The sequence below is a fragment of the Ovis canadensis genome, chromosome 16 (assembly GCF_042477335.2).
Source record: "Ovis canadensis isolate MfBH-ARS-UI-01 breed Bighorn chromosome 16, ARS-UI_OviCan_v2, whole genome shotgun sequence".
NCBI lineage: Eukaryota > Metazoa > Chordata > Mammalia > Artiodactyla > Bovidae > Ovis > Ovis canadensis.
This window is the reverse complement of record NC_091260.1, coordinates 23,468,181-23,483,406: the sequence shown is the minus strand read 5'-3', so window position 1 is coordinate 23,483,406 and position 15,226 is coordinate 23,468,181. Positions and strand designations below refer to the sequence as shown.

Here is a 15,226-nt window from a genome sequence, read left to right as displayed (position 1 = left end):
GCCCCGCCCCCGCCCGAACGTCTTCGCGGGATCGCCCTGGAAATGCATTCTCGGAGGAACCAGCCTCCGCCAATGGGAAGCGAGCGAGTGCCACGAACAGGCCAATAAGGAGGGAGCGGTGCGGGGTTTAAACCTGAGGCCGGCCCCGATTCCTCCCGGCGTGCTGCGGCGGAACGGCTGTTGGCCTGTGGTTGATTCAAGCTCCCGGCTGGTCGGGGGCTCCAGTGCTCTCCTCCTCGCTGAGCTGCTGCCTGGTGCAGAAGAAGCCATGGCGCTCCGGATCACCAGGGTGAGCTGCGGATGGTGAACAAACGCGGCTCGCGTAACTGGCTGCGCCTCCTCTCCCTGTCTCTCATACCGGAGTTCCCCTGGCAGGAGCGGAGCGGGACCGAGATTGAGGGGAGGGTGTGGAGGATGGGCGTCGGCGGGCCCCTAAAGTGGTGGGAGAGTTTGGGGGGCGGACGGAAGGAGAGAGGAAGATGATAAAAGTTAGTGGATAAGGGGGGAGGGGCAGATGGAGGGTAGACGCGAAACATTTTGTAAAAAGGTAATGGAGGACCCCTGAGCGAGCTCCCACCAACTGCGCAACCACCCAGGGGAAGGTGCCTGCAACTGAAGGCTTTGTAGAGTTCCTTTCCTTTCAAATGTAAATTCATGGTATTTTAGGTCCGGCAGGGACTAAGCAGGCGATCCCTCAATAGGTGGAATTAGAGGTTCGGGAAGGAAATTGGCTTGTCAGCCTTAGCGTAGCCCCTGGAACCCTGGTTTTCTCCGGGAACCCATTTACAGCTGGCTTTCCTCCTGAAAGCTTCTGTTTGGCCCCCGTCTTAACCCTTGATTACACTAACCTGCTTTCAAAGTGGTCTTGATTCTTAACAGAACACGAAGATTAATGCTGAAAATAAGGCGAAGATCAGTATGGCAGGGGCCAAGCGCGTGCCTGTGGCCGGTGTTGCAACCTCTAAGCCCGGGCTGAGGCCCCGAACAGCGCTTGGAGACATCGGTAACAAAGTCAGTGAACAACCGCAGGCCAAACTGCCTCTGAAAAAGGTATAACTGTCTCTCTGAATCAACTACTCTGTGAGTATGCCTTCCAGCTGTGACCCGTGATGCAGAAACGTTCCTCTCCTTTTCATCCACAGGAAGCAAAAACTTTACCTGCTGGAAAAGTTATTGCTAAAAAAGCACCAAAACCTCTGGAAAAGGCTCCTGTACCTGTGCCGGAGCCCCAGCCGGAGCCAGAGCGGGAACCCGAACCTGTTAAGGAAGAGAAACTTTCCCCCGAGCCTATTTTGGTAAACTTGACTATTTGAGAACCTGTTGTTTCTTTTCCTTCATTTTACTAATGGATGGCACGGTATTTGAATAAATATAAATAATAGTTACAGAGTGTTTAGGAGGTAGGCTCTGCTAAACACTTTGCATGAGTTAGCTCACATAATCTTACTCTCAGCACTGGTATTGTCATCTCTAGCTTTGTAGATAATGGTGTAGAGAAGTATTAAGTTTGAACAAACAATTCATAGGGTCCTAAAAGGGTCGGACAGGACTTAGCCACTGAACAACAAACTCTCTTTTCTAGAGTCACTTCTCATCAGTGGCACAAAATTAGATTCAAACACAAGACTATCTGGCTTCAGGATCTGTGATTTTAATTGCTTTTAATTGTCATACTACCCCTCCTTTGTTTACTGTATTGAGCTGCCTGGACTAAAGATTTGACTGTCTTTTGGTACAAGCCATCTCTGTCTGGAATTTATTGATTGAAACAGATTGTTCTCTTGAGTCCTTTTTTTTTTTTTCCCTTAAAAAAAAAAAACTCCATAATGTGGCCTTCAAACAATAAGCCTGTAACTTTGGAATTTATATAAGGATGTAAAGCAGAAAACGGAGCTCTTCAGAGTAGGCAAGATGAGTTAACACTTTGCCTCAAAACCAAGAACTTTTTTATTAAATATCAACGCATGTAAATGTATCTACTTCTGTGAAGGAAGACTACACCATCTTTGAAAAGGCTGCTTTCCTGAAATTGCAATGAACTCCATTCTTAAGTTTTAATTTTTAAAACTTTCTTAAAGCTGGTTGGGCAAATAATCAAAGTCATTTTGCCTAGCTCTCTACATCTAAGGGAAGTGGGTATGAAGCTATGGCTTTAGTATTGACCTTGTGAACATAGCACAGAAACCTGTAGCGTGCACAGTCTTTAACTGGCCATACTGAGCTTTTCATCAAAATCCCATACTGATTCTTGCCTTTGCTTCCCCACCCGCTTTAACTGATAAGCTTTTCATCCTTCAAAACAGCTCATGCATCCACATTTAAAGCTTTCCCTAATTTTCCAAATGCCACCCTAACTCTCCTCACCCCTACTTTTGTTCTAGAATCAATTTCTTTTACTTCATTTACTTATTTCTTCTAAATTCAAATCCCCTTGAGGACACCATAAAGCCAGTACTTAACACAAAGCTTGACTTGATGAAAGTGCTCAATAACTGTTTGGACAGCAGGGTACCTGGAGCTTGAAGAAAATGATTCATGATAACGAAGTCAATTAATCCTTAGTAGTCCAGATAGAACTTATGTTCTGTGCAGTGGGAAGCAGTCCCTGTTTTGAAATATAGACTGAAAGCTAACTTGTCATTCACTTGGATTAACTTTACATGACTTTGCTAAACAACACATTACTAATTAGTTCCCTTTGGAGAAAAGTCTAGATATGAACTTGCTTCCTCTCTGTTTTACCTGTTAGCATGCTCCTGATTCTAAATTGGTTCAGTCTAAGTTGGAGCTCACTTTTCATATTACTCACTTCCTGGAGACGAATAGATTTGAGAAGATGAAAATAAACTGCATGTCTATCCGGCAAATGGTCTCTTGAGTTGACACCAATAATCAGACCATCCTCAGATAGTATACTCCTTTTTGCTATTATTTCAAAAAGTCTCTCTGTTTCCAGGTCGATACTCCGTCTCCAAGCCCCATGGAAACATCTGGCTGTGCCCCTGCAGAAGAATATCTGTGTCAGGCTTTCTCAGATGTAATTCTTGCAGTGAGTGATGTGGATGCAGAAGACGGAGCGGATCCAAACCTTTGTAGCGAATATGTAAAAGATATCTATGCTTATCTAAGACAACTTGAGGTCAGTAATAGTATTAAACCATTGTTTTTTTCCAAACTGCGTCTAGCTTGGAGATTTTCCATTAACAGTTTTAAGCAGGATACAAGCAGCGTTTCTTAACCGTAGATTCCACTTTGAAGTTCTTCGCAAAATGTCAAAAGTGGCACAAAATGCCAAGAAGGTGGGTTTTTTTTTTTTTTTTGGTGAAAGTCCTAACTGTTGGACTGCCAGGGAATTCCCAACGACAGCTTTATTTGCCATTTTGAATGAGGGAAATTCAAAGTGAAAGATATTTCCATGGCTTTTCTAAAGGAAAGTCCACAGATTGAAAGATATTTTATATCCATCACAATTAGCAGTGTTCAGTTCAGCTCAGTCGTGTCCGACTCTTTGTGCCCCTGGGGACTGCAGCATGCCAGGCCTCCCTGTCCATCACCAACTCCTGAAGTTTACCCAAACCCATGTCCGTTGAGTCAGTGATGCCATCCAACCATCTCCTCTGTTGTCCCCTTTTCTCGCCCTCAATCTTTCCTACCATCAGGGTCTTTTCAAATGAGTCAGTTCTTTGCATCAAGTGGCCAAAGTATTGGAGTTTCAGCTTCAGCATCAGTCCTTCCAATGAATAGTCAGGACTGATCTCCTTTGGGATGGACTGGTTGGATCTCCTTGCAGTCCGAGGGACTCACAAGAGTCTTCTCCAACACCACACTTCAAAAGCACCAATTCTTTGGTGCTCAGTTTTCTTTATAGTCCAACTCTCACATCCTTACATGACCACTGGATAAATCATAGCTTTGACTAGACGGACCTTTGTTGGCAAAGTAATGTCTGCTTTTTAATATGCTGTCTAAGTTGGTCATAACTTTTCTTCCAAGGAGTAAGCGTCTTTTAATTTCATGGCTGCAGTCACCATCTCCAGTGATTTTGGAGCCTAGAAAAGTCTGTCACTGTTTCCGTAGTTTCCCCATCTATTTGCCATGAAGTGATGGGACCAGATGCCATGATCTTAGTTTTCTGAATGTTGAGCTTTAAGCCAACTTTTTCACTCCCCTGTTTCACTTTCATTAAGAGGCTCTTTAGTTCTTCACTTTGTGCCATAAGAGTGGGGTCATGTGCATATCTGAGGTTATTGATATTTCTCCCGGCAATCTTCATCCCACATTGTGCTTCATCCAGCCCAGTGTTTCTCATGATGTACTCTACACATAAGTTAAATAAGCAGGGTGACAATATACAGCCTTGACGTACTCCTTTTCCTATTTGGAACCAGTCTGTTGTTCCATGTCCAGTTCTAACTGTGGCTTTCTGACCTGCGTATAGGTTTCTCAGGAGGCAGGTCAGATGGTGTGGTATTCCCATCTCTTGAAGAATTTTCCACAGTTTATTGTGATCCACACAGTTAAAGGCTTTGGCATAGTCAAAGCAGAAGTTGATGTTTTTCTGGAAGTATCTTTTTCTGTGATTCAGCAGATGTTGGCAATTTCATCTCTGGTTCCTCTGCCTTTCCTAAATCCAGCTTGAGCATCTGGAAGTTCTCTGTTCATGTACTGGTGTAGTCTTGCTTGGAGAATTTTGAGCATTACTTTGCTAGTGAATGAGATGAGTGCAATTATGTGGTAGTTTGAACATTCTTTGGGATTGGAATGAAAACTGACCTTTTCCAGTCCTGTGACCACTGCTGAGTTTTCCAAATTTGCTGGCATATTGAGTGAAGCACTTTCACAGCATCATCTTTCAGGATTTGAAACAGCTCAACTGGAATTCTATCACCTCCACTAGCTTTGTTCATAGTGATGCTTCCTAAGGCCCATTTAATTTCACATTCCAGGATGTCTGGCTCTAGGTGAGTGATCACACCATTGTGTGAAGATGGGTCGTGAAGATCTTTTTTGTACAGTTCTTTGTATTCTTGCCACCTCTTCTTAATATCTTCTGCCTCTGTTAGGTTCATACCATTTCTGTCCTTTATTATGCCCTTCTTTGCATGAAATGTTCCCTCGGTGTGTTGAATTTTCTTGAAGAGATCTCTAGTCGTTCCCATTCTATTGTTTTTCTCTTTCTTTGCATTGATCGCTGAGGAAAGGCTTTCTTCTCTCTTCTTGCTATTCTTTGGAACTCTGCATTCAAGTGGGTATATCTTTCCTTTTCTCCTTTGCCTTTCGCTTCTCTTCTTTTCACAGCTATTTGTAAGGCTTCTTCAGACAACCGTTTTGCGTTTTTGAATTTCTTTTTCTTGGAGATGGTCTTGATCCCTGTCTCCTGTACAGTGTCAGGAACCTCCATCCATTAGTTCTTTAGGCACTCTATCAGATCTAATCCCTTAAATCTATTTCTCACTTCCACTGTATAATTGTAATGGATTTGATTTAGGTCATACCTGAATGGTCTAGTGGTTTTCTCTACTTTCTTCAATTTAAGTCTGAATTTGGCAATAAGGAATTCATGATCTGAGCCACAGTCAGCTCCCAGTTTGTTTTTGCTGACTGTATAGAGTTCTCCATCTTGGCTGCGAAGAATATAATCAGTCTGATTTCATTATTGACCATCTGGTGATGTTCATGTGTAGAGGAGAAGTAATGGAGAATGCTAATTATCCTTTGCTAGTTTTGTTTTGGTTCAGATAACTAGTCTATTTTAATTTTATGGGCACAGTGATAGAGTTTCTCTCAGGCAGGTCAGTAATCTTAGAAATCAAATTCATGCACTGCCTCGCGTCAAGTGTCGGGTGTTAATTTTGCATAGTCTTACTCTGGCCTCCATCTTATTTGTTTCATTACTCTTACTTCCCATTCTCATAATTCTTCCTTACTTTAAATGGCTTTATTTTGTTCATACATTTATAAGCCACGATGAAACATTAAATGGCTTATGTTGCTGCTAAGTCACGTCAGTCGTGTCCAACTGTATACGACCCCATAGACAGCAGCCCAACAGGTTCCCCCGTCCCTGGGATTCTCCAGACAAGAACACTGGAGTGGGTTGTCATTTCCTTCTCCAGTGCATGAAATTGAAAAGTGAAAGTAAGTCACTCAGTTGTGTCCAACTCTCTGTGACCCCATGGACTGCAGCCTACCAGGCTCCTCCACCCATGGGATTTTCCCATTGCCTTCTCCGAAATGGCTTATAAACACACACTTTGTTTTACTTTGGTAGCTCATTGTAAATTCTAACAGCATTCTCTATAATCACTAGGCTCTCTAACAAAAACTGTTAAGTGCTACTGGTTTGTATTAACTGGAACCTTCAGTTCACCTCTGTGCTCATATCATGGGGTTGGTTATAAATTAATATATGTGTATGGAGAAGGTGGTAAGAAACCATAGCCAAAACAAGGCATTTGGGGTCAGTGTGGCTTATGAACATGTGATATCTGGGAAATTGTTTTTGTCCAATAAGAATATACTCAAAAACTAAAACTTTTGGTCTTCTTCCATTTCATCTCATTTCTGAAACTTTGTATTGGTGTCCTTTGCCCGTTCGCCCAAACAAGGAGGAATTCTGTATGTTAACAACATAAGCAATACAGTTATCAAATTTACTCAGTTGATTGTTCATAATGCATTCTATTGTAGTGGCATCATTAATATCTTCAGCAGGGTGTTGCCTGGTTATTTTGGGCATCTCCATCTTCTACACGATTGTCCTGTAAGACAATCCAGAACCACCCTTCTCTGAATTTTTTCTCCTTCGTTTTTGTTTTTTATTTATTTGGCTGCACTAGGTCTTATTTATAGCGCTCAGGACCTAGTTTCCTGACCGGGGATCAAACCCAGGCCCCCTGCATTGGAAGCACAGAGTCCCAGCCTCCCGACCACCAATGAAGTGCCTTCTCCCTTGTTTTTAGTTAGCAGTCTAACTTAGCAGATGTGTGTGCTGGATTTTGATGGTTGACTTCTCTTACCCATGCTGTTTCGGGGGTTTAAACCTCGAAGCACGTGTGGTAGCATATTAGTTCCAGCTGATCTGGAAGCTGCTGCTATTATTTTCTCTTAACTCCGTGAAGCTCAGGGGCTTCCCAGGTGGTGCAATGGTAACAAATCTGCCTGCTAATGCAGGAGGCACAAGAGATGCAGGTTCGATCCCTAGGTTGGGAGGATCCGCTGGACTAGGAAATGGCGACCTGCCCCAGTATTCTTGGCTAGAAGATCCCATGGACAGAGGACCCTGGTGTGTGACAGTCCGTGGGGTTGCAAAGAGTCTGACGCAACTGAGTGCGCACACATAAAGCTCAAGGTTCTGGGTTTAGAGTCCTGAAAAGATCTGAGGTGATAGTACGGTATCTTTATTTGCAAAGGAGGGACAGGATGTGGGCCAGCAGTGGTGATGGTGAATTCGATATAGTAAAATTTGCCGATAGGAAAACCTGTCACACTGTCCTGTTTGATATGTGCTTTCTTTGTTTCTCGGTGATGGAGCTGTTTGCAGTGACCAAATGATAACAGAGCTTAGCGCTATTAAAGATTGTAAATGTTCCAGAGCTATTCTGAGGTCACCAGTTATTTCTGGTCAGAAATGTACCGTGGAATCTTACTTCTTAGGATAATCAGCATTTCTTTTGCAGGAAGAGCAAGCAGTCAAACCAAAATACCTAATGGGTCGTGAAGTCACTGGAAACATGAGAGCCATCCTGATTGACTGGCTAGTGCAAGTTCAAATGAAATTCAGGTTACTGCAGGAGACCATGTACATGACTGTTTCCATAATTGATCGGTTCATGCAGGTGAGTGTAAGTCAGCAGTTGAGGGTTCTTCCTCTAAGGGTCCTCTCTGAGTCATAAGAAACAGACCTTTTCAGCTAAAATCTGTCTTGAGGCATGGGGTGTCTTTGAGATTTTGTTGTGGGAATGTGTCTTTCCTCTCTCTCTTTCACAATTCTGTGCTTCCTTTTTCAAATACCTATTACTTGTTCATCGACTTGAAATTCCCACTGTAGGATAACTGTGTGCCCAAGAAGATGCTGCAGCTGGTGGGAGTCACTGCCATGTTTGTTGCAAGCAAATATGAGGAAATGTACCCTCCAGAAATCGGTGACTTTGCCTTTGTGACTGACAACACCTACACCAAGTTTCAAATCAGACAGATGGAAATGAAGATTCTGAGAGCTTTAAATTTTAGTCTGGGTCGCCCTCTACCCCTGCATTTTCTTCGGAGAGCATCTAAGATTGGAGAGGTACAGATTTCTTGAAACCTCTGGTATGGTACATCAGGGAGTGCTGCTGGCCATTGAGATCTAATTCAAGTACATTATATTTATACCTAACTGCCTGAAGAAGGCATAAAGGTGGTCTTTATTTCCAGTCAATCTCTGTGTTAATATTATTATTAAAGCCTTTCATGGACCATTGAATTTGAGAATTTATGGGCAAACAGTTGTAGGTACAGTGATGGGCATACTAGTTACTGCCAGTGCAGAATTCTCTGACAGAACCTGTGGGTTTCATTCCAGGTTGATGTTGAGCTACATACTCTGGCCAAATATTTGATGGAACTAACTATGCTGGACTACGATATGGTGCACTTTCCTCCTTCTCAGATTGCAGCAGGAGCTTTTTGCTTAGCACTGAAAATTCTTGATAATGGTGAATGGGTAAGCTCTGTCCTACAAACAGATTATCCTGAGCTTTGACATTTCACTATTTGCTCAGGATAGAGCTGTTGTCATTAAAGGACAATTCATATAGCTCCTACATATGGCATCTTCTGAGGCAATGATTATAATATCTTGAAATATTTTCTTAGAATGCTTCCATTTCATTGCCTAATCTCATCTTGCTATACCCCTTTGAGAAAGGTAGAGCAGCTGCTGCTGCTTATAGAGAGAGTAGCTCAAGCAGGTCAAATAACGTGCCAGAAGTTCATTCATATTCATTGAGTTAATGAGTATTTCTCTTATGTCACGTGATAATACTCTAGGCCCTAGAAATAGAGTTGTAAATGAGAAAGTCAGCTCCAAATAACTTGGTCTAGCTTTGGGGTGGAGAATTCAGCAATTACAAAAGTGATTAAGTTTGAGCACAGGATCCTAGAGAAGCCATAAAGAAGAGTAACTGAGGAAGAAAGGGTCTTAAGCTTGTATTAAATTTCAATTATAATCGTATAGAGTGTCTGCTTCTCTACCTGCTTTTGAAGAACATCTAGAAATTTTATGAAAACCCTTGGTGATGAGCATTTCCAGCATTAACTTTTGTTGTCTTAGACACCAACTCTACAGCATTACCTGTCATACACTGAAGAATCCCTGCTTGTTGTTATGCAACACCTGGCAAAGAATGTGGTCATGGTGAACCGTGGGCTTTCAAAGCACATGGTGAGTCAATCAGTGGTACTCCAGGGTGTTGGGGAAAGTGGAAGTCATTCAGACTTTATGCCTGCCTGTAAATTCATAGCTTACTTTTTTAAGGAGTTGATTTTTAACTGAATCATTGATTCTTATGTTTTCCTCTTTACTCTCATTAATTTCTGTACTTTTCTCTTCCAGACTATCAAGAACAAGTATGCCACATCTAAGCATGCTAAGATCAGCACTCTAGCACAGCTGAATTCTGCACTAGTTCAAGATTTAGCCAAGGCTGTGGCAAAGGTGTAACTTGTGAACTTTGGAATACTATCTGCAAATAAAATTGGCACCATGTGCCATCTGTACATATTATATGTTACATTTATTTACTTTTAATAAAGTTGTAGTTCTTTTTACTTACCCTTTAACTCATTTGAATGTGGCTACTTTCCACTTGAGGATAAAAGTTGTTTTAAAGGTATGGTGGGGATTACTTAAAAACAGTTTTCAGTTATCTGGGGACCCAACTATACATACAATTGGTTCTTCATGGCTTTTGTTTTATATGCCTGGCTTTACTTAAGAAGATTTACTAAGCTCTTGAAGGCATTTAAAATCTAGATGTACTTTATATGTCATACTGTGTGTAAGCCCAAGTCACCTTAAGAGATTCTGCTGCCTAGTTCTACATAAGGAAAAGTCTACCATCTCATTCCTGGTCCTCCTGATTCCTATTTACTCTGGTGGTTGCTGCCATAATTCTAAGTAATCTACTAGTACCACTTTCTTAAATTATCAGTGTTAGCTAGTATCAGCATTTTCACTTGGAAAAATAAGAATTTTAATTTATATTCAAAGCCTAGTTTTTGTTTATTAGTTAAGAAAATAAAACAATCCTTAAATATGAAAGTATCTTAAAAACTATTTACCCACCCTTCTTACTGTCCTGTCTCAGTCTCATCTGAAGGATATAAGGAGTTTGGAGTGTATCGATCCATGAATATAGATTGTGTATAGACCTGCCTATGTGATATGGGACGTATTAAAAATGGGGTCATTTTGTATACTTAGCAATTCATTTCAACATGGACAGGCCTACCTGTATTTGGGCATTACAGTCCATTGTATGGATATATTATAATGTATTTAACTGTTCGTCTGTTTACATTCAGATTGCTTTTTCTCTTTGTTCCTATAGACAATGCTGTTTAAATGTCATTATAGCCCATACTTTCCTTTATGTACATTGACTGAGTTCTCCAAAGAATGTGAGTTCTAAGTTCTGACAGGTGTAGCCAGAAGACGTTCTCAATGTCATCAGCAATAAATCTTCAAAAGTTCTGGTTTTCTCAGCATCTGTGCCTGAACTGAAGCTAATCATTCGCTTTAGTTTCTGTGACTTTTTGTGGCAAAAAATATCCTGTTTTGTTTACTGTCTTAATTTATACTTCTCATGACTAGTTGAATCAATTTTTGTTGTCCAGTTAACAATTTGTAAAAGCTTTCCCACTTTTGTCATTTGCCCTAAATCTGATTATGCTGTCTTTTTCCTTGCAGACAGTTTTAAATTTTGGTATTATCAGATATATATTTTTTCGTAGTTGCTTTTAGATTTTCAGTGTTAAGGTCAACTCCATCCCCAAACCATTAACATCTCTTAAATTTCTAAATTTTTTCCTGTTAGGTATATAAGCCCTCAGTTAAACTTTGTATGTGGTATGAGGTAGGATTCTTAACTTGCAGATGAATGCCCATCTGTGCCAGTACCGTATGTTTAAACCTCTCCTTGTACAATTGAAACACTAGTTTATCGTTCCCTGATCTACTTTTTCCCTGTGATTAATATAGTTTTACATTAAGTTTATCTGGAAAGATAAGGCTACCACTATTTTTCAAATATTTGTGCGGAAAATTTCAAAGAGGAACTTTGCAGTTATTGATAAGCGCCTGTAGATTTTGACTGAATGTTGTATACATACATATGTGTTAGTTCTGGATAGACTGACATTGTCTTCCGTTCAGAAACTTCTCCGGTAAGGCTTGTTGCATGCCCTTCACTGCAGTGTTAGAATTTAATTATGTAATCGCTACACTTTTCTTGTCAAGTTAATTGCTGGGTTTAGGCTCTGTTACTCACCCCTATTTTTTATTGCTTTTTGTATCTTTTCTTACCCAGTTGATAGTCAATCCCCCAAATTTATTTTTTCAACTACATGGTTTTTAGGTTATTGTTTTAGAATCTCCAAACATTGTGAATAGGTAGATTGCTGTCTTATTCCTGAGTTGGACATCTCAGTATTTTTACCATCTAATATTTTTGCTGTTAGTCTGTAAGTGGTCTTTATATTTTAGGTATTTTTCTCTTTCTGTTGAGAAAGGCTGTGGGATTTTATTTACTCTTTCAGCTTTTGAAAACTTAAAAATATTACCACATTAATTTGAGGTTAACGAATTCTTACGGTATACGGATTTAATCTGCTAGCATTTCATTTAGGAAGTTTTGCATTTTGTGGGTAATTGGCTCAGTTTTTGTTAGCATTTTCTGATTTTTGTCTCATTTACCAGCTTTAAGGTGGATTAAAGAGGTTTTCATATTCAAGTGTTATAACTTGAAATCTTTTATTCACTTGTTGAAAACTAGCTAAATCAATATGTAAAGTCACCTGGCCTGTGCTTATAGTGGTAGCTTTCCGTGGTTGTTCAGTGTTTTTTATGAATTCCCCTCCTCTATCACCACCACTTTAAAAGAAAATAACCCATTCTAGATTTTCTTAATTGTAGCTGTAGAGGTATAGGATATTAGTTAACCTCTTCGGTATTATATCTTCATAGTTCTGATGTTGAATACTTGTGTTTTCTAATCATGCTTGCCTAGAGGGTATTATTGGTGTTTTGAAAGAATCACTTTTTGGTGTTATCATTTCTACCACCTCTGTTTCATAGTTTTAGCTTTTATGTTAATTCTCACCATCTGCTTTTCTTGGTTATTTTCTAGTTAAATACTTAATGTATTTTTAGTAATAAAAGCCTTTGTATATACATTTTCCTCTGAGATAACTCATTTCTAAAGTTCTCTTTTTCATCAATCTGGTTGTTACAATTTCTTTTGTAATCCTTTTTGATCTGGAGATTATTTTACTGCTTATTTTCTTAAGTTTATTGTTTTTTGTCAGACATCTATGTGTTGGTGTTTTCTTATGGCATTGGAGAAGTCTGTGTATTCAGTCGTGTCCAGCTCTTTGTGACCCCATGGACTGTACCCCACCAGGCTCCTCTGTCCATGGGATTCTCCAGGCAAGAATACTGGAGTGGGTTGCATTGCCCTTCTCCAGGGGATCTTCCTGAACCAGGGATCTGAACCCGTGTTTCCTGTGTCTCCTGCATTGCAGGCAGATTCTTTACCGTTGAGCCACCCAGAGATGGTCTGGAAAAAGCCTTTGAAACTTCTGTGTGGATTAAGTCTATGATTGACTTATGTAGATAGATAGTCCATGGACAGAAGAAAGGGTTTTATTTCCTAATAGACAAAGTTTTAGTGATTGAGGATAATATTCCCTTAAAATACTTCCATCATGTGTCTAATGTCCTAAGAATTAGGATCCTCCAGAGCTGTAATCTTTTTGTCACACTGAAAAAGTTAACTATTTATTTATTTGGCTGCACCTGGTCTTAGTTGCCGCATGTGGGATCTTTAGTTGCAAATAAAGCACGTGAGCTTTTCTCTTAATGCAGAAGCATTTTTTCCCAATGCTTTGAATTTTTTGTTTTGTATTAGGATATAACTGATTAACAGTTTTGATAGTTTCAGGTGAACAGGGAGGGACTCAGCCATACATATACATGTATCCATTCTTCCCCAAAGCCCCCTCCCATCCAGGCTGCCTCATAAAAATGAGCATGTGCTTTTGAGAAACCTGTATGCAGGTCAGGAAGCAACAGTCAGAACTGGACATGAAACAACAGACTGGTTCCAAATCGGGAAAGGAGTACATCAAGGCTGTATATTGTCACTCTGCTTATTTAACTTATATGCAGAGTACATCATGAGAAGATGCTGGACTGGATGAAGCACAAGCTGGAATCGAGATTGCCGGGAGAAATCTCAATAACCTCAGATATGCAGATGACACCACCCTTATGGCAGAAAGTGAAGAAGAACTAAAGAGCCACTTGATGAAAGTGAAAGAGGAGAGTGAAAAAGTTGGCTTAAAGCTCAACATTCAGAAAACTAAGATCATGGCATCCCGTCCCATCATTTCATGGCAAATAGATGGGGAAACAGTGGCTGACTTTATTTTGGGGGGCTCCAAAATCACTGCACATGGTGACTCCAGCCATGAAACTTAAAAGACACTTATTCTTTGGAAGGACAATTATGACCAACCTAGACAGCATATTAAAAAGCAGACACAAAGGTCAGTCTAGTCAAGGCTATGGTTTTTCCAGTGGTCATGTATGGATGTGAGAGTTGGACTATAAAGAAAGCTGAGCGCCAAAGCACTGATGCTTTTGATCCTTGGTGTTGGAGAAGACTCTTGAGTGTCCCTTGGACTGGAGATCCAACCAGTCCATCCTAAAGGAGATCAGTCCTGGGTGTTCACTGAAAGGACTGATGTTGAAGCTGAAACTCCACAATACTTTGGCCACCTGATGCAAAGAGCTGACTGATTGGAAAAGACCCTGATGCTGGGAGGGATTGGAGGCAGGAGGAGAAGGGGACGACAGAGGATGAGATGGCTGGATGGCATCACTGACACAATGGACATGAGTTTGGGTGAACTCTGGGAGTTGGTGATGGCCTGGCGTGCTTTGGTTCACGGGGTTGCAAAGAGTTGGACATGACTGAGCGACTGAACTAATGTATAACATGTACTTTACAATAGGTCCTTGTTGAATATTCATTTTAAATATAGCAGTGTGTACCTAACCATCCTTAATTATCCCTCCTCACCACCACCACCCCCCATTACTATAAAATTCATTGTCTAAATCTGTAAGTCTCTTCCTGTTAAAGCCTGTGGGGTCTAGTTCCCTGACCAAAGATTAGACTTGCGCCCCCACATTGGAAGTGTGAAGTCTTAGCTACTGGACTGACGGGAGTCCCTAGCTTTTTGTCTTTTACTTTCTTTTTATTTAGCCATGGAACCATGCCCTTGGCAGTGAAAGCAGAGCCTCAACCACTTGAGCACTAGGGAATTCTTTTTCTAATCCTGACATTAATGATACTTGTTTTGAATAATTTGTCTCACTGGGAGTGAGATGATGGTAATTGTTTGATTTTATCATCCCTTCTATATAGGACATTCTCTAAAAATTGGGTCTCTGCTCACAGACATACCCTCTTTGTTTGACTCTTTTTTGGGGGGAGGGCTGCACCCAATCTTAGTTGCAGCATGTGGGCTCTCAGTTCCCTAACCAGGGATCAACCCCGGGCCCCTTGCATTAGTAGCGTCTTAACCACTGGACCACCAGGGAATTCCCTGTTCCTTTTTTCATTTTTGTTTTTTATTGTTATAATCCGCCACTGCAGCGGTTCTTAAAGTGTCATCCTCAACCAGCAATAGCAATATCACCTGGGGACATGAAATGCAAATCAGAATCAGTAACGTGGAGAGGCACCTAGCTGTCTGTTTCAACCAGTCCTTTCAGTGATCCTCATGCATGCTCATGAGGAAAAGCATTGCATAACCTTTCGCCCAATTTTGGCCTGTGGACTCCTGATGGGCAGCTGCTTAAAAGGATGAGGTTGATGTGAGATACTGGAAGACATCCCGGATAAACTAGTTCTGAAACATTGTAAGACATCCCAGACAAAGTAAGTGAAAAAAGAAA

General features: G+C 40.9%; 1 protein-coding gene across 1 annotated transcript; it reads left to right on the top strand.

The window, feature by feature from the left end:
* The first annotated feature begins 11 nt into the window (after positions 1-11).
* CCNB1 (cyclin B1) lies at positions 12-9,822 on the top strand. Its single transcript, XM_069556248.1, has 9 exons — positions 12-289; positions 880-1,050; positions 1,143-1,295; positions 2,957-3,139; positions 7,680-7,838; positions 8,051-8,287; positions 8,564-8,704; positions 9,314-9,424; positions 9,596-9,822. The coding sequence occupies exons 1-9, from the start codon at positions 269-271 to the stop codon at positions 9,701-9,703; spliced, it is 1,284 nt and encodes a 427-aa protein (XP_069412349.1). The 5' UTR covers positions 12-268; the 3' UTR covers positions 9,704-9,822.
* Positions 9,823-15,226: the final 5,404 nt, after the last annotated feature.